General features: G+C 44.0%; 1 protein-coding gene across 2 annotated transcripts; it reads left to right on the top strand.

Moving 5' to 3' along the window:
- The first annotated feature begins 1956 nt into the window (after window positions 1-1956).
- On the top strand, window positions 1957-19939 carry LOC122413113 (zinc finger CCCH domain-containing protein 18). 2 transcript variants are annotated; one of them, XM_043423238.1, is made up of 8 exons: window positions 1957-2300; window positions 8376-8429; window positions 11334-11467; window positions 13644-13859; window positions 15877-16625; window positions 16709-16911; window positions 16997-17162; window positions 17423-19939. In XM_043423238.1, the coding sequence occupies exons 2-8, from the start codon at window positions 8393-8395 to the stop codon at window positions 19251-19253; spliced, it is 3336 nt and encodes a 1111-aa protein (XP_043279173.1). In that variant the 5' UTR covers window positions 1957-2300; window positions 8376-8392; the 3' UTR covers window positions 19254-19939. The 2 variants fall into 2 exon arrangements, with proteins under 2 accessions (XP_043279173.1, XP_043279174.1); XM_043423239.1 differs by having other exon boundaries at window positions 1957-2295.
- The last annotated feature ends 303 nt before the right edge of the window (window positions 19940-20242 follow it).

Genomic DNA, 20242 nt, shown 5'->3' on the forward strand with positions numbered 1-20242 from the left:
TGCGCTCGCTCTTTTTTGCGACGTTTACCAACTTATATTTTTCCCCCGTAGAGCGTAGGTAATTCGAAGCATTTTTCATCGAGCTGACATTTTGAAAAATCAACGCGAAGATAATCGTTTTAATATAAGTTCGTCCAGCGATTGTTTCAACCGTTCGAAAGGATTGGGGATCGCCCGATAAAAAGCCTATATACTTTTCGAAATGCGACGCATTCTCTGACGAAAGGGAAACGTCCGCCGCCGTTCTCGGGCGAGCCGTGCGGCATTATTAAATACAAAGAGCTCGATTTTTCCGATATTCCCGAGTCCCCGCGTGACTTTTCAGTAACAATAGCACCAAGGCAGCCTACGCGATGCACTTTTCCAAGAAAAAATCTGAGCTGCATATGTCAGTAGGCGTTCGCAGGAATTTTCTTATCGGCGTATATAATAACGCATGCGGATTTATCGAAGAGAGAAATGACTCGAGGAATCGCAAGATTTTGTAATCTTTGGAACGAAAAAATGTCCGGTGAGAGAGCCTGGTTTCAAAACGCCTTTTACACATCTCAAAATCGTGACCTGCGATAACTTTGCACGAAAGACGACAGAATAAGGGGCACTTCATTCATCACTGATCCAACCTTCCCGCCGGCATCTGTCAATCAAACTTGCAAATAAGTCGAAAGAATGAAGAAAAAAGAAATCGAAGGAAATTAATCGACTGCCTTTTCCGGAACTCCCTCCGTAAATCACCGAAACGGAACGATCGCGGTGGCACGATTTTTTGCAACTTTACCGCATTTTTCATGGACCCCGGGAAATTTTTAGTACACTTGAAAAATAAATTGATATCGGACCTGAAACTTGGAACGGATTGGGCCGAAAAGCCCTTGCGAATGGGAACAAAAATTTAAAAAATGTTATTTTCACCAAGAAACGTGGAAAACCGCATAATTTTTCATTTCAGCTGACGCAACTCTGAGAAACATTTGATTTTCGATATACATTCACTGGTAGTTTTATCGCGCGTGTCTCCATCCCGAGTCATTAGAAATAGAAACGATTTATAGCGGGTGTTTTGAAGATTGAGAAAATAAATTTTCGAAAGATCCCGAAATCCACGAGTCGCCACAAGTCAGGGCCAACGAGTTATCCCCCACAAATAAACGAATTCAATCACATTTACGCGATTATTGAAAAAAATGGAAAGCCACAAAAATACGAAGAAATAATGGGATTTGATATACAGATTCTCAATCACAACAGAAAGGGTGAGGAGCTCAGCACTGAACGACCTTCGAAACTCGTTCTTACACCTGTCCCCATCGAATCCATTCCAGTCCCATTATTTCGTAGCCACCAGCTCCCGGATCATCATCGCAATTCACCCGCGAGTACCCGAGGAAGGTTTCGCACAGGAAGAGAGGAAAAAGGAAGAGAGGAGGGAGTCGAGGGGTTTTCATCGAGCCCCCAAAAAAGCGAGCTGGAAAAAGCGTTGCTTCGATAATAATCAGTAAGAAAAATGGACGAATTCCTACGCCATTGCGAGTTGAAATGAAAAAATAACAAAATAAAAATAAAAATAGGGAGGGGGGGAGGCTTTGGTATCTTTGTGCATTTCAACATTCGGTGAAGGGAACTCGTGGAAGAAAGAGAGAGGGGGGCATGTTAAAAAGGTGCAAGAAACTGAGCGAAGAAATTTCTTACGCCTATGGGGCCCCATTTTGTACTCAAGAGACCCCCACCATTTTATTCTCCTTTCCCCTTCTCTCGAACCCCTTGTAGAAAGCTCAGACTTCTCGGGAGCCCTCTGTGTAAGTATCCATTCGTGTTCATGTTCTTTATGTCTGTATTATGTACAAGTTTGTTTTTTCTCTCTCGCTGACGTTTTTTCTTTCTTTTTTTTTTATAACTTCGTGCGAGTGTCTGTCTGAGCTATACTCGTGTTTTTCACTTGATACAGCAGCAGTGAGCAGTTCTCCAGCCGGGAGCTGAGGAACGAAACGGCCAATAGAACGTGCTCAGGTATACCGATCGAGAGACCAGACCGAGAAAAACCATTTCGCCTCTAATCGTTTATTTATTATTTTTCGGTTTCGTCCTGTCACGATTTGAATCAACAATACGGTAACGCAGTGAAGTGGATTTGTTGTTGTTTATTTTTGTCAATATTTGATTTTCACGTTGTAAAGTAATAGCGAGAACGAAACACCAGTGATTTTGACAGTGGCAGAGTTGAGTGCTATTTTGATGTGTTGACAATCGAGGAATCTTCATGAGGGATTAGACAACAAGGAGTCGCTGAAATAGCGAGTGAGGTTTGCATTATTATATTTCCTCAATTATTGGGAGCATTTATTTTGCGTGGATTTAAAGGATAAAAGTGTCGGCACGTGCGAAGTTAATGACGAAAAATTCATTATTTTATCATGAAAATTTCATCGAGCTTTGATGAATTTAAAAGAGAAAATTATTCAACAGTTGCACACTCTCGTTCGTACGTATATAATACGCACGTATAAAAATACAAAGGAAGGCGAGTGTAGAAAATCGGCGAGGTGCGGAGAGACCGATCTTCGGGAAAGTTGACATACGGTCGAGAGACTCTCGGCGAACGTTTGCGCTTGCGAGCTCAATGAGAATCCAGAGTGAATATGGGGTAACGAGGAGAAATTAAATATTGGCCGGTGCGAACGCTTAGGAAATCGCGTCAACCGGAAGCCAAAATATATCATTGATAAAAATAACGCTGTTGGTCCTTGCCGATCTTAGCGGTTTCACGTTTCGTTACTATTCATAAAAATGGCTGTGAAGGAAGAGCGTAAACGTCGCGATTTCATGTCTTTGACCGAGATCGTGGCTTCGTAATGTATTCTAGAATTACCGCACCACCAGCCGACCGGCTGATTACGGTCTTCAATGTTGGCTCACCTGACATTTATCATCGTTTCTCCCTCATTATTATCATTTTATTACGATCCATCATATATTCTCATATTCATCGAGACGAATATTTTCATCCTATTAAAAAACATTTTATGGATTTTTAGTTATACAACGACAATAAGATTGCTTCGTTTGCTTCCACGATTTACGACCGATCTTCGCCCTGTCGTCGAATCAAAAATTTCCTTCTGTCCCACTTCGTTATTATCCTGCTCGATAACTCTCAAGTAACATCGGTGTAGTCACTTTTTCAAGGATATCGTCGATCCGCGAGCTCGACGGATCGCTAATTTTCGAAAATCTTGTACTTTCCTCATGAGTTTCCTCGCAAAGCATCGGTCTCGCCGGATTTTTCCGTCTTTCTCACTCCCCGATCTCTTTCCCAGCAGGGAGACAACAGCCAATTAAGGCTCCGAGAATGCATTTTTTTCTTCAATTTATCGCGGGATAAATCCCACGACAATAAATTAACGACGAAAGTCTTCGCGACAGGTCTTCTAATGCTATTCTAATATGAGTTGAGCCTCGATACTCGATCGGCTTGATCCAACGAGCGATCCAGTTGTCCTCGAGTTCGAAAGTCTTCAATTTTTATTCTTCATATTACTTCGTTTTTTCCTCGATCGTTGAACGCATTTTTTCCTTCGACGTCGGGGGTATTCCGGTTTACGAGGGCCTCTGATTTTCCGGTTAGGTTTATCGGGCTCGAGGTCGGGAGATTTTTTTTAGACCTTTGAAAGTTATAACGATAAAGGAGCCAGCCCCGTATTTTCATGCTCATTGTAACAAAGCTCGATGTTTGTGGGTGTCGCGCGTCATGCGTTACTTTCAACCGGTTTCCCTCAGCGATCTCGCACTCGCTTTACCGATACTCATCACCAGCCGCGGGAGCTCTCGATCGATAAACCCTCCGCCAATTTGGGAGACAATATTCCAACCGATTTTATTGTCACCGGGAGAAACAGTAAAATTTTTGTTCCTACTAAATAAAAAACCGGTTTCTCAACAACTTTCCCGATTACCATTCTCGCGATCGTTGCCGCCGCCTCGGGGAATGACGAAAAACTTTGGGCCGAGTTTGAGAAACGAAAATAAAAGTGTGTCAGAGGTGGGTCTATCGAATTAGTTGAATCGGTGTCGACGGTTCGACGACGACGACACGCGCATTAAAATTGACGCTATCGATTTCACTTTCGATAAATACCGATTTATTTAGCAACACCCATTCGTCTTCGAATTGAAGCCTCAATGTTGAGCTCCTCGGCCGGCCGAGGAGCGTGAAAATCTTGCGGACGTTTAAATTCTGGCTCGCATTCGTTTCCTCCATTCTTTCATCCTCTTTTTCCTTATTTCCCTCACACCGTATACGAGACACGCGATGCATATTATACGGACAAAGTTTTGATGCCTAGTGTAGCGCGTTGGGTATGCTTGACTCGCGAATAATTATCCGTGCATGAGTAACTTCGAGAATAGAGGGAAGTGCTGGACATTAACTCGACAAATTGCCAGTTCAATACACTCCTGGTGTAACATAGCAGAGCTTGAGGAATAGAAATTCTAAGGCTGGAACGTTGGAAAAGACGAAAGAAAGTTTATATTAATGAGTGAGCAGAAAAAATTCATGTTCGAATCTTCCCTCAATAAATTCCATCCCATTTTTATACTGATTTCGTTAACGAATTAGTGGGCGAGAAGATTTTATTTATTGACAAATTAATGGGCTATTGTATAGAAAATCATTTCAGCAATATTTTCTTCCCCTCATATTATCATACACGAGAACAACTCATTAATTTTTTATTCACACAAACACTCAATTATTCAATAATTAAAATGATTTATAGACAATAATAAAATCTATCCGGGTAGTGATGCCAGACAATTGCGTTCAAAGCGCGCAATAGCTGCTTTATTCCCACATTATTCTAGTAAATCAATAAAAAAATATATTTATTGAGCAGGGAGCTAATCAACTTGGCAGAATCCTGGCGCAACAGTTGATTACACAATGTGCAATAATAAAGCAAAACTAGCGGTAGACGTCATGCTCGAATAAATTTTACATTTTAGATTTAACACCTTTAAGCCTGTCGGGGAGGCTGCTGTAACAGGGACAGGTTCTTGGATGAAATTTTCACCCAACGCGGAACACTCGAGCGGCTTGATAAAGCTCACGTTTCTAAATATTTATCTCTTTTTATTTTATTATCCGCGTAATAATCTTATTTTACGATTTCGTTCGGTTGTCTCGACTTCCGGTTGAACGAATTGCTCAGAGCATGCGCAATCCAATGGACAATCAGTCATAAAGTGCGTTTACTAATATCGTGGATATTTCGGAATTTCTCATAATCTCAATTGATCTCTGCATGTGTCTCACGTCCCAGAAACAATGGGAAATCTCGATTTGACACTTTCGTTACAAAGCTTGACATGTAACGTCGCGAGTGAGAGCTTCGCGCCGGGTGTTTTTCTTTTCTCGCCGTTTCCGCGATGTTCAACAGCTCGGAAACATCGCACTCTCAAATCCTTGACACGGAAATTCATCCGGCATTAAAATTCTCATCACGATTTACAATTACGGGATTCCTTGCTTCCGTTGTGCCTTAAAAGTAATGCCCGAAAACATTTGTCTCGGGCTCGCTATTCATTCAGTTCGGACTGTGACGATAAAAAAAACGTATCGACAAATAATTATTCAATGTTTCGTTCAATTCCATTCCACAATCGGTACACAAATGTCCAATGAGAGAGTGGCGCGCTCCATTATACAAGCAATTTTTCCCCCGAGAGCATACAGTCTGACCTTTGAAGGAATAATCTACTGGAAATCGTGCGTGACACGCCCGACTTTTCTCCCGCTAATAGACAAGCAGCCTCGTATCACGAGCTCGATCTCGCACATATTGAATTATAAACTATTGAATTTGCCCGTAACAACATTCACCTTATACAACAGCTGGTCGGTCGATAAATAATAAAAATCAATGACGAAAGTGGTTCACGAGTTGTAGGAGTGCGGCTGAAAATGATCGGCAACAATTATTACCGAATAAGGCCCCGATTCGAAGCGTGCTTTTCGTCGATACTCACTCGTGTTACTTCAGTTGCAATTATTATTATTATTATTATTATTATTGTTATTATTATTGTAGCAGAAAAACGGGACGGATGTATTAATGAGAGAAATATAAGGCTCGGATGACGCTTCCACAAAACGGTCTCGAACTCGTCTGGAAGCGTATGGGGACTGGTCTAGAAGATCGTGACTTCCGCCGACCTTTAGCGGTGTCCAGGCTTGACCGTTAACTCTCGTACGCCTCGTAACGAAACATTACGTTGCATGAGGTAACGATAAATTCGAGTGCCGGGGAACGCGCCACTTTTAATATTATCCACTCGAATTTTTGTAACCCAATACCATTTTTCATCTTGCATAACGTTTTACGAAAGAAGCATCTTGTTTCGTTACGATTTCGAATGTATTTTGAGTCTTTCGACAGAAACGCCGAGAAGAAAGTTCCAAGCTACTCTGGTATGCAAGATGCAACAACTTTGCGTACTTCACCGCCATTTTCTCTTTTCTTCACATCTCGCTTTGCGATCGTCAGGAAATTCTACTTTCGTAGAATTCGCGCTGAAAGATTTTTATGCTTCGAGGTAGATGCTACTTCAGTAGGAATAATCAGAGGATTGCTGTGGTGGAACCAAAGTTGAAGATGAATCTGAGACTGTTTTTGTCATTGTTCCACTAAATGCTCTCGTTTGCGAGCGAAAAAAGTCTTGAAACGATTTCCGCGTCGGAGTTACGACAGTTTGAAATAGCGAAGTGGAGCGCCATCGAGATCGATAACTCCGGAGCGTCCCTGTAGGTGGCAGCGTGACGAGATTGCGCGCTGCGTGGCGCTGGCGTCGAGGAATTTAAAAACAACACATAATCGGCTTGCTGGCGCTCCGGAACGATCAATAAATGATGTAAATTTAGAACATTTCGATGAGCACCAATCGAAATAACATTCGCAATCAAAGAGCGCATAAGCAAAAAGGTACCCGGGTGTGTTCTGCAAGGTTACTTTCACCGCAGGCAAAGCGAGAAGCGCTTGGCCCGAGTATCCCCGTTGTTGTATACAGCGATGGAAATTCAACATCGCGAACACAACGGTAAAGTGGAAAAAAAAAAAAATGAAATAACATTATAAATGAGGAAAGAAAGAAAAAATAGACGAAAGACTCGCATAAAATGACGGCAAGTGTTGCGAACGCGGAAGTGACGGTGGAGAGGTTCGGTCAAATCGAGAAGCAAGGCCATCCCGACATGCAGAACCCGTCCTTCGTGGCACTTCCTTTTTATTTTATTCGCAATATAATCGAGGCTCGCTCCGTGTAACTAGCTAACCTGACAACCAGCACGAATGACAACTCTTATTTATGGCGTTTAATTAGCAGACACCAGTCGTTCCATCGAACACTTAATTTTTCACTTTGAGAGACTAGAAAAATCGTGGTTTAACCTCAGAAGGAAATCCTACGCGTCGATAACGAGCGATTAATAATAAATACTATAAAATCATAGAAATTGCCGGTCGATTTGAAATGCAGAAAAGTAACGATGGAACATCCATCAAAAGAGGTTTGACGTCCTCGACGACAAAGTCACACCCGGTATTACGTGATATCCAAGAGCGTTTTATATAACACCCACATTATCCTTGCATTATATGGTTAGCAATGGTGACAGCACAGAGAAAGTTTGCTCTATTCGTTGGCGCGTATGCTACGGAGACTTTGCTGCTGTGTACGACGTACTTGGCGGGCGCACCAGTCGCTCCTTCTAACTACATATATATTTGGCCACCAGCCCGCTCTAGTAACGACCGAGCGCGAGACTCGATGGTGGGGGTAGTTCGATGGGACCGGGGACAAAGGTGGGGGGAGTCTATGGGTCCGAGGCGCGAGAGATTGGCTCGCTCGGTGAAGCGAGTGGGGAGCTAGACCGAGAGCCCGCGTGGGTCCTGGGATTAGGAGTGGGGATGCCAGGCCGTTTTGCTCGTTCGCGCGCAGTGGGGCCTTGAGCGAAATTGAGTGGGGGAAAAGCGCTGGAGAAAAGGAGTGGGGGGCGACTCGTACTCAGAGTGAATTCTTTTCTTCGCCCGCTACTTTCGAACGAGCGTAGCGCGCTCGTTTAAATTCATCGTTGCTCGTACGTTCGTGCTAAAAAAACGTGCTTGAAAAAGAAAAAAAAAAAAAAAAAATACATTTTGACTGCAGTCACGTCGATCTGGCCGAATGCAATAATATCGAATGACACTCGAGCCTTGGGAATATAATGCGAAGGGACGGAACATGCACGCGGAATAAATGAATGAATAAGCGTATAAGGACATTGAACGAACGAAACTCAACTTATTTCGCTGTTTTGTAATTGACGAAATTTCTGTTTACAGGTTACAGAAGTGTCAACATGCGGGAGAGGAGATGGCTGCTGCTTGTACTGTACGGTGAGCAAAATTTGTCTTCGATCCGCGAAGAGGATTTCTTTTTTTTTTTTTTTTTTTTTTTTTCGTTCGTTCACGAGAAGCTCCAACCTGTCTTTCCTTCTTTGGCTGAGAGCTAAGAATGTAACTGCCTGGTATCGAAGTCCCTGTTTGCGGGTCAAGAGATGCAAATAAATGACCCTTGTTTTTTAACGCTTTTTATTCCTCAACTCGAAACACCATTCGGACTCGTATTTATGAGCCATGTGAAAATTCCTCGAGGATCCGGGTTTTTGAACCGGGCGGGCGCGCGCGCGCGCGCAGTTCTGCCGTTACATGACCGAACGCCTCTGGAAATTCACGAGCACGGTACGTCTGGATACTCGGTTGAATTCGAGGGGGGAAAAAAAGGACGAGAAAAATCATTCTTTCATTTTCCTCTTCTCGTCAGTGTCAACGAACGAGTCGTCACGTTCGCAGTTATCTCGACAAGCCGCACGCATACGAATGCGAGCTTTTTTTCTTTGTTACACGTACTCGCGTGTCATTTTTCATCGCGATTCATTACCGTGATAAAATGATAATAATCATTGCAATACTCGCGTAACATTTGGAATACTTGAGTAGACCGCTTCGATTTTTTTTACTTTTATTCTATTTGCAATCATCGAGATATCATCGATAATAGAGACCACAAAATAAATCAGACTCGAAGCCAGGTAAAAATCTCACGAGGTCTCCCGAAGAGAACGTTGCCGATTGATCTGGTCTATATTTCCCAGGCTTCGTGATTTCTGCGGGCACAAAAGAGAACGAAAACGACAGATACAGATATATGGATCGTGCGAGGCCGAAGGGTTAAGCAATTTGTTGGTAAGAATGCCTCGTGCTTTCCCACCTCAAAGAATTCTCGTTTCGATTCTTGTCTGATATATGCTGACACGCCCATGCCAGCAACACGAATTTTCCACGTTGCGAATGTCTCCTGTATCTCGGTCACTCGTTGCAGAGAAGGTGCAAGCGTTCCGATATATATTGGCTTATTAAATCCACTATGGAAACACCAGAACTTCTCGGGGGTCACGTGCGCATCGAGAAAAGAAGTTTGCTCGATCAAGCACTATTTTTTTTGGACCAACGAATTGAGCAAACTCAATTCGTTGGTACAACAAAAAACTTGTGTTGATTCAACAACGTTTGCGTCCTAGAGAGAGAGAGAGAGAGAGAGATTCGTTTGAGCCAACAGATCGAGTGTTTGCCACGATTTGTTGGCCCGACAAACATTTTGCTGTATAAGCAAATTACTTTTCTCAATCGGCTGCCGGCGGGACCAACTACGCCGGAGTCTTGTTCACTAACGTCAACTTGTAAGAAAAACATTTGCGATAACTCGTAACTTTGCGATTTTCGTAACATATTTCGTTGATAGATCAATTATTTAAAAAAGTTGGAGTCAATTGTGATACAAAAGCAAGATTCAGTGGCGCAGATAAAACGTCAAAATATTCAGGAGTGGCTCGTCGGATTCATTGCCGGTAAAACGTTTGAAATTTAGAACGAGCGTACGAAGTAGCTGGGAATAATAATATTTTATCGCACAAAACCAACTTTAAGGCCACATTACCACCCGCGATCTAGTAAGAATATAACATTTATCACGTGCGTTCTCATTCCTTCAATTTTCTCGTATATAATTTCAAGGATCATTTTCAGCACACCAATTTCTATGGAAAAACTAATGAACGAAAGATTTTTTCGAATCGTTAATTTAACGAGTATTCTAAATCGTGTCCATCGGCGAACCGAACGAAATACAATTATACCTGCTCGAGGCTTCGAAATAGAAAGTCTCGAGGCGTCGTTTTAATAAACGCACTCCATCCTTCTCGATATATATTTATCTATTCATGTATATAGTTATATACGATACATGATATAAGTTGTATAAGTAAACGTAGAGCTATTGCAAAACTCGTGGCCAAGTGTGCTGCGTGTGTTTTAAGCATTTCTTCTTCGCAACCCTCCTCGTAACGATTTTCCAATCCATTCTCATTTCCATCAATTAATTCGGTATTTGTTCATTCCTTTCATCGATCTTGAAGAAGATTCCGATATTCGGTTGGCCAGTTTCGATGATAGATGGTCGACCAGACTGACTATTCAGGCTGTATGTTTGTTGATCATTTTTAAAATATAAATACGAATAAAACCATTTGGAAATTAATATCATAGCTTGATGATTCGTTTTCAACGCTGCACTCACACTTTTCATTGTTTTCCACGTGGGAAAATGAGCCTCCGGTAATACACATGAACCAGTTACCTTGATCCGATTTTTAAACAGTATTACGCATTTTTTTTTCAATCTCCTATTCGACGCAGTGCCTTTATGGAGGTCGTAGCACATATTCGCTTCGAAATAAACGACGCATCCGCTGTCACCAATTATCCTGCTACGATTGAGTCAGTCTGATTTTAAAAAATCCGCACTCTTATGTTTATGCGCATTTGTTCATTTATTTTATTCCTTCTCTCACGAAGATGCAATTGCATCAGAAAGACCGAGTTCCCACCGTCTAAGAACTCGACTCGCTCCGCTTTTACACAACGCCAACGCTTCTTCGTGATTTTCGCAATTTCATGATTAATCTCTCGAACCGTAACTTTTGTACTCCCTTTTAAGTGCTCGAACACTCGTCGTTTTTTATTCATCATCCCCTCTTGAAATTGCTGTCAATATTGAAAAACGGTTCAACACCAAGTTACGTGGTTGCAGAAGATACGGGATTTTCGATGACTCTCGTTCTCTCTAATAATGCTTTGTTCTGACATATCGGTGGAATGATCGATCGAGTTGACTAATTTGAAAAAATTTTCATGTGAAAAACAATTTTGCATGTTTGACTGATGAGAAATTACGGTTTCTAGGACTCCTATTGGCCTCCGCTGTTTCCGGGGCCCTCAAAGCAACCAGACCAAAATTCAAAATTGCAACAACCTCAACGACCACATCCACAACCGCGGAGCCGGATGTCGTTGAAAATGAGGACGGCGAAGCCGAGGTGAGCAGAAAAACGAGGGCTATTATTACCCAAATGAATTGAACGCGGAGTTATGATAATTGTAAAAATTTAAGAATCGCCCACCGATAGGCACGTGTTTACCGATTTTTGGCAAACGTTTTTCAGGCGATTGCTAGATATGACGATGCTCCGTGGCTTTTCGTTTCGAAAGGATTCCTTTCCTAATCCGAAAGTGTCAAAATATCGCATTAGAGCAGTGTTAAATAGCGAGAAATCGGCAAAGTTTAAAAACCGGCAGACCTTGGCATTTAGCGATGCCGAGTAATTCACAGAAAAGCTGAGACAACATTGCGGAATGGAAAGAGACTGAACGAGTTGTGCAAAAGTGCTAACGGTTGGACCTTGACATTAAGAGAAATTGATGATCGGTAGCTACCGAGATTACGGCTTTGTTTACGCGAATATTCATTAGATCGAGAGACGAATTTATTGGCGTCGCTTATCGTTGCGGTAAAATAGCAAGGAAATCGGTTGTACGCAGTTAACGCTTCGAAAAAAGTAAATCTGCGTCGATTGAGTCGCGTAACGATCGTGCATCGTGGAGCCGGAGAATCACGAAGAGTAAAAATCGATACGATCTTCAATCATCGAGCGATCGCGATCGCGATCGTTAAACCATTTTTTTACCTGCTCTTCAATCCTATGCCGGTAATGACACGAAGATACACTTTCGCTTTTCTTCCCCTCTAAGCGTGTGTTACATCCACAGACAAATACGTGTATTTATATAAATTGAACACAGCCGCGTGTACAAACGTGTGAACGACATACCGATCTTTCGCGATCTCGTTCGCCGATAAGAAAATCATTCGCCTTCGTAAAAGCGTGCAGACACAGCGACGAACAAAAAAAACGTAATTCTTACTCGGAGCGAGATGAATGTAATACCGTTAACTCAACGTACCGATCGTCGCTTTCCCGATATTTTTCTAATCGTCTTCTTGCCGTTCGCGTCCAAGATTTATTCTTGTCCTCCTACCTACGATACGATCGGATAAATGCTAATATTTTTATCGCGGCAATGTCGTTGATCGGTGAACCGGTCGAAGCTTTCATCAAACCGATTATTTGCTGACTTCAAGATCACTCGTCGATCTTCAAACTGGGTGAGTTTAAAAATACGAGGCTGGAACGGAGAACCGAGGTACAAGACGAATGATCGTTAACTGGCCTGTCAATCAGCCGCTTTTTCTGTACCGATCACCCGCTCGAATCGGAAATCTCGAGAAAAAAATTGATGAAAAAAGCGTATGCTCGAAAATCGGATAATCGCTTCTCCGATTTCTTGTCAATCGCCTTCGCTCAAATTGATGAAATCGCAATAGTATACGATGAGAAAAAAGAATCCTCGATTTCACAGCCAAATGACAAACGTCACTCGACCTAAAGACCGACGAGTCAGGCGTTTGACTACTTTTACCGATGTCAAGAGTGCATCAGACATGGCAGACAGGTTCACCTTCGCAAGTAGTTAATCATTGCTGAAGATTACATAAGAAAACGATTTCTAAAACCGGTGTCATCAATACGGTTGCTAAGTGAATAATAATTGTATAACCCGCGCGTCATCGGCGCAACGTCTTCACCGCGATTCTTCAATTCCGTTTCTTGCCCATTTTTGCCAATTTCATTATTTACAGCTGTTTCTAATTACTTAGCCTTAATTGTCTGCCATTTACTCTCATCAGAGGGTCGCGCATTTAACCACACTTTTTCTTTTATTCTTCATTTCTTATTTTATCCTTGATCGAAAAATGGCAAATTGTATATATTTTACGTGAAGTGGGTCACTGCTCGAATGTGGCACGTGCAATTCGTTGCATAAAAATGTATGAAGGAATTTTCATCATGCATCAGTCGACTGTCATCCATAAAACTTTAGACTCGGATAATTGCAGTAATTTCCTCGTAATTCGCCGAAAAAAGAACGAAAAAAAAAAGAAAAATCCGCGAAATAAACGAGTGAAAAATTATTGCGCAATCATTCAGCAGTCGCGAATATTCCTCAAACACTTTCCAGCGTTCGTTGATCATGGGGAATTGAAATTTTGCCGAGTTGTCTTCAGTGTTTGTACATTTTTTTCATCGCTTTATCCTGTTATTTTATTTTGAAATATAAATTTGTTAGAAAATCATGTTTCTCTTTCTCTTTTAGGGAACGACGACGTCGAGCGATGTGAACGCAACAACCGCGCGTGTTCTCACGGGAATTCCCCAAATCGACTACATTTGGGACCCGAATTTGCCTCGCGAGCTCAACGGCTATAATCTCAGCGAATATCCTTTCTACAGCAGCATTCCTGAAGAGATTAATTTCAAATGTGACGGGCTTCACGACGGCTTTTACGCAAGTGTCCCGCACAAATGTCAGGTGATTAAATTTGTTTTTCTACATTTCTATCATCAGAAAACTCGGCGCGTCACGAGCAAAAAAAAAAACAACCCGAAATAGCGTAACTGAAATTTCATTGAAAAAAAAAGAAGAATCTCCATTCGGAGCTGCTTAAAACGGAGTAAAAATAAAGTTTCCGTTCGGATGTGAGAGTGTCTCGTAAACTCTCGAAATGGTGAAACGATCTCGCTCAGGATCATTGAGTGTGACGGTTTCGGTGTGTTGATTATCGATTCGCCAAGAGGCGAGATCGTTGCCCATTGTTATGCAAATGTTTCATTCCGAGGTGGGAAATAGATGGTGGCGAGTTAAGAGTATGTATACGCGGATACGAATTCGGATTGCTGACATCCGGTGGAGAACAGCGAAACCGGAAAGACGCGGGAAGATCTCCGTTAAACGAACATAAATAATACAAACGAAAGGACAAATAAAGAAAATAATAGTAATAACAACAATGAAGCGGGGGACGGGAGGAAGCGAAGCAAATCAAAAGGCAGATTAAAATCGCCAACTTTCCATAAGCTCTGCAGCCATGTCGAGAGCGTTAAACGACGAATAAATCGTCGAAAACAAGAGTAAATGATAACTTTCACGCTCGATATTTTGTGTCCTCATCATCAGAGTTTATTGCCTCTTTGCAAAATACACTCTCCATTATTCTCAATCAATTTTAACTTTTCTTTTTCTCTTCATAAATATCAAATAATAATTATTATCTTTTTGTTTCATTCAACCGCCGACTAACCGCACTGGCAAAAGACCGGATTTGTGCGTTTCACCGCGATCAGCTGATTTTTTTTTTCGTCCCATCATTTTTACCCGCCATAAACGTCGGTAACGTTAAATACATTTATTCACGTTTTTTGTTTTGTTTTGCAAGTTAATAAACTGTAAACTTTCTGTACAATTTGAGCAATAACTCTCGTTGTTCGGTGAACAACAAATGTTTCGTTAAATTCGTTAAAGCGAATCGAAAATTGTAATAATCTGGAGAAAATGAAAAACCTTTCGAAATAATTAGAAAAAAAAAAAAACGAAATCGCGATTAAAAAGTAAAATCCACGAAAAACAAGCTGACCTCTCATCCCAAAGCGAAGTAATAAGAAAGGGGTTTTTCGTAAGGTGAAAAGTGGAAAGAATAATAACAGGAAAAAAGATATTTGTTGTACGTGAAAAAAGGCAGGTGCTAAAAAGAGTGTGTTTCGTGAAGAATTAGAAATTCCCCGAGGTGTCGTATCGAGCAATCCAGGCCGATGGAATAATGCTCGGATTTTTCTAGCCAGCAGCAGCACAATATCGTACGCACGGAACGTAAGAGCGAGAGCACACACTATGTGCTTTAGACGTAAGGACGACTCGCTCTGAATGGCGCGAGATTATTTCTCGAGATACGGCGGCGCACCGCGCGGCGATTCACGGTTATTGAAAGAATAAATATCCTTCTTCATCCAGTCGCTTCTTTCCTCATATATAATAGCGGCGAGGGAACAGATGTCAGACAAGCAATTGGACGCGGATAAAATGAGTCGCGTGTGAGTTTAAGGGATTTGCGAGTATTAATAGCGATGGGTGAGTGGAAGATCTTGCCTGGTGAAGGAGGACGAACGAAATAACGAGAAGAGCATCAATTATACCCATGCAGTTGGCGAAGAGGGGCCAACGTTTATCGAGTTTGCGTGCGCGTACGTGAGCACGTTGGAAAGCTAAACGGTTCTCTGACGCGAAGAGAAAAACCCAGCATATTTCTCAATCCGATTAAACGAATAAATCAAAAGTTGCTCTGTGAACTTGAAAAGGAGGCAAAAACATCATCTTTAATCGTAATTAATTGATTAATCAATGCTCGAATCAACGCGGCGCTGTTTCTCGTGTGGGGCCTCGCCGGTTTTTAGTGCCAAGCACCTGAATGGGCATGCGCTCAGCCAAGCGTCAAGCCATGCACGCGAAAAGCATGAAAAACGTTGAATAATTGATGATTTTTAAAATTTGGCAGGTTTATCATCACTGCCTGTACGGTACGCGGTACGACTTTCTCTGCGCGAATTTCACGGCGTTCGATCAAAGGACGTTCATCTGCCATTTCGCGTCCGAGGTCGACTGCGCCAATTCGAAAAAGTATTGGCATCGAAACGATGCGCTGTACAAAGCAGCGGAGACGACGACGCTCTCGACAACGACAACGTCGACGTCGACGACCCCGAGTACGACGACGACCCAGGGATCGCTGCCGGGCCCGCGTCCCGGGGGACGGAGAAGGCGGCCCTACAGGAGACGACCGGCGTACGATTATTACGAAGAATATTACGACGACGAAGCTTACGAGAGAACGCGACCGCGCGGATACGACAGACGAGACGAGTACGAGTACGAGGAGCGGAAATACACCCGACGAGATCGAGACCGAGATAGAAATTACCGAGAGCGAGACTACAGGGAGCGAGAAGCGCCGCGTTCGAGGGAACCCGATCGACCGTTGAGGGAACCCGAGAGAACGATCAAAGAGGAACCGCCTCTGAGTCCGAGGGAGAGATTCCCCTCGAGGAACAATCGTCGCGATCCCGTCAGACCAGCCGCCATTTTGCCCAGAGATCCTCTCGTCGAAGACGAGCCGAGAAACCGGAACCGGGATCAGGATGCACCGATTCGAGGCAGAGAACCCGACGACGGGCCGTCCTTCGAAGACAGAAGACCGCTGGACTCGAGAAACCGAGAAGTCGACGATCGTCGCTACAACGACAAAGGGTGAGAGCGATTATTTTTAAAAATGCGATTTTCGAGCTACGAAAAGATGACTTGTTTGACTCTGTTGTTGTAACTGGTTAAAGGTACGCGGACGATTACGAGGAGGAGCCAGTGCCGTCGGGCCCAGCCGCGTCTTCGGGGACCGCGGAGGTTCTCGTGAAGCCTGCAGCGCCCCCGTCCTCGGTGTACGCGAGGCCGCGTGCACCACCGAAGATCCGGCGACCGGTTCCCATTACGGAGCAAGAGAAATTCGCTTACAAAGCCACCACCCCGCCTCCCCCTCCCGGTAAATCATTGAAACGTTCGATACCGATTTCCTCGATGATCGCATCGATTTATACCGATTTCTCGTTGAATTTTCGCCAAAGCAGCGCTCGAGCCACGAAGACGTCCGCTCGATATTCCTCCTCCCGAGGACGATTACTACGAGGACGAGCTCGAAGAAGTGAGGCCACGTCGCCCGGCGAGCCGCAGGCGACCCGGCTTTCGCGATTTCTACGAGAATCCGAGGGATCGCGATCGTGATCGACCCTTCAGGTAAGGTAACGTACTCTCGGCACAAAAAAGAAAATCCTTTCTGTCCGTCATCCTCGCTCACTAACCCCACCATCGTTCACTTTCCATCGCGCCGTTTTAATAAAAAAAAAAAAATTAAAAAAAAAAAAACAAATGAAACGACTCGTCTGCTTCCTGGATTGAAAGCGCAGTTTACGCCTCATCAAATGATCTTCTCGAGCACTATGAATACTTAATGATAATGATGAAATTCGTTGATGTGAGCGTTCGTGATGATTTAGAATGAGGTACCGCGAGGAGGAGGAGGAGGAGGCGGCGGAGGAGCCGGAGGTGAGACCGAGGAAGCATCCGGAGCGGAATCGGGAGCGCTATTACGAGCGGGGACCGGAAAGAGGGCGAGACAGATCGTTGGATCGATCGAAAGATCGAGGGAGCGAGAGGATGCCGGAATTGACGCGTGAAAGGACGTCGGGAAGGGCGCAAGAATCGGATAGATCGAACATCGGTCGTCCGCTCGATCGTGAGCACGAGATCGAGCGTCCGAGGTTACCGTCAAGGTCAAAGGAGCCGGTAGCAGAGGTTTTGGAGACAACGAGACGTCCGAGTTTCTACGAGAGAACGAGTTTCGCGCCATCAACGACCTCGACGACCTCGACCGAGGAGGCAGCTTTCAAAGGCGACGATTCTGCTAAGCCCCCGTCGGATAATCGCGACAATTATCACCAGGGTAACCAAAATACCGGAGGCAGGAACGCGCAGGAGGAAGGAAACCGCGATTACGAGAGGGGAAAGGAGCGGTACGAGTCGCCGCGATCGGAGAATCCGCCCCGGGACCAAATCTCATCTGCAAAGGAAACAAACAAGCCGAGAAACGAGGCTGAAGAATACGGATCGTTGGAGGAAGATTACGAAGAGCCGGAGTACCATCGAGCGCCACCGTCCCCACCGAGAACAGCGGTGAGGGTCGTCAAACGACCGTTCCTTCCGTCGAGAGGAGGCAACCCAAATCCTCGAGGACTCTCCCTCGTTGGTTCCAAAGCTCCGGAGTCCTCCAGGGAGGAAGAGGCGCCGTTGAACAAGCCGGCTCAGAGTCACGCGGACGGCTATCGAAGCGTGGAACGCCACGAGAACGGAGCCAAATCTCACGAGCCCAACGAAAGACAAAGTTACGACGCGTACAAAGCGATCCAGAGAGAGGGAGCTCAGAAAACGAGGTCGGAAGATTACGAGCAAGTTCTTACGAGACCGGCGACAAGAACAAGACCGCTCGACGATTCTCGCCGAGAAGAAGATAAAATACCTGCTCCGGTGCCGGCTGAGAGGAACCGCGATCAATCCCAATCCCCGAAAAGCCGCGACAAAGAAAATCCCAGCATCGACTCCCGGGATACGAATCCAAGAAACTTGTCCGGACCACAGGGAAGATACTCCGAAACGGAGGGCAACTCCAGCCCTCGCGAGGAACCGATTCCCACGTGGACCAGCCAGGAATATCGTCCGGAGCACGGCGAGGCTCACCGAGGACCGGAATCGAGCCAACCGGTGAGCAACGCCCCGCCAAATCGTCCAAAACAACGGGTCACCGAAACTTCCGGTTACTACGGTTCATCGTACGCGAGAGAATCGAGCAACGATCGAGATTCCCAAGCGGTCTTCCAGTCCGGGAACTTGCCGAGCAACGGACAAACGTTGAACGAGGTTGTAACGCACGATCGTCTTCAGGACATACCGGAGAGCGAATACGACGTCACTCTGAACGAGGCGCTCACACCGTCTTTCAACAATCAAGAGACGAACCTCCCGAGCGGCTTCGTCCTCCCGATTCATCGGCAATTGAGCAGAGAGCCCATTCTCCAGTCGACCGAAAACAGCTTCAAAGTATCGCGTCCCTTCAACCAGCAAGCCTCCTCGTCGCAGAGTCAATCCCACCAGCACAAACCGTTTCTTCCGAGTCCTCAATTCGTACCGATCGGTCCGATCGGCACCGCCCCCCCAGGATCCAACGAAAGATCGAGATCGGTCCAGTACTTCAGAACTCCAGAAGCGGTCCACGTAACCGGCCCCCAATACAGACATCAGAGAGGACCGTGGCACGATTACACCGGCTATTGAGACCCCAACTCCGAGGACTCGTCAACGACGACAACCATTTCGGGTTGTCAATTAAACGCCCGGGGTTCCACAGTTCAACAATTACCGATAGCAATTCCACGAGCTGAAAATCGTCAAAGTTCTTACTATTATTTATCATGATAACAAAGATTCCAACCATTCGATAAGAACAATTCCATGAAAGATGAAATTTTTTTTTAGCCATTTCTGGTACTCTCAATTGAGCTTGGAATGTCCTCTCGGCCAGAGGTTTACGGAAGTTCCAATTAGATCGAATAACGTTACGATTTCGAGTTTCGAGTAGAGTTTTTATAAAGTACTCATAACTCAGCGATTAGGTGTAACAAGCATCAAAGCGATTTCAAGTACACACATTAAAGGCGAGCGCGCGATTCCATTCAATTGAAATTCCCAAACGACGAATTCAAGCTGTACCCTATACCTACGCAGAGAACGGCAATTGTAATAATATTAATAATAATCAAAGCAAATTCAACGACGGTACGGAAGAATTTACAATAATAAAAGCAACAAAACGAAGAAATGTTTTCTTCGTTCACGCCACTTCTGCTGCCTCTAACGTCAATCCATTATTTTCCGAACTAAAACTCGATCCGGTCATTTCACGAATGTTGTTTTCTCTCTAGTGGTCTTGTGACATAGATTTAAACGGGGTACACGGGAAGCTTGGATAATATTTTTTTTCCTCATTTTTTTTGTTATCATTTCTGTAGCTTCCTTTCCTCACTGTCCAGATAAACTTGTAAATAAAAAAAGAAATCGGTTACGAGCTACCGTATTTCAACGATGAAAAACAAATGCAACGATAACGAAGATGTAATTCTATTTCTTTCTCTCTCTCTCTCTCTCTTCATCTCTCCATTCCTCGTGTGATTAAATTATTTTTGCTCGACGAGTAAAATCATGTTTCTTTTTAGTTACACGATCCAACCGCACCGCTGTGCGCTCCGATGAACGGCCAAATTAAA

Source organism: Venturia canescens, chromosome 7, assembly GCF_019457755.1.
Source record: "Venturia canescens isolate UGA chromosome 7, ASM1945775v1, whole genome shotgun sequence".
Classification (NCBI taxonomy): domain Eukaryota; kingdom Metazoa; phylum Arthropoda; class Insecta; order Hymenoptera; family Ichneumonidae; genus Venturia; species Venturia canescens.

What these genes read in the sequence shown, in the direction of transcription:
- LOC122413113 (XM_043423238.1), top strand. Translation starts at nt 8,393, where the DNA reads ATGCGGGAGAGGAGATGGCTGCTGCTTGTACTGTACG. An exon ending in GCTGCTGCTTGTACTGTACG is followed by an intron (nt 8,430 to 11,333) that starts GTGAGCAAAATT and finishes TACGGTTTCTAG; the next exon opens with GACTCCTATTGGCCTCCGCT. An exon ending in GATCGTGATCGACCCTTCAG is followed by an intron (nt 17,163 to 17,422) that starts GTAAGGTAACGT and finishes GTGATGATTTAG; the next exon opens with AATGAGGTACCGCGAGGAGG.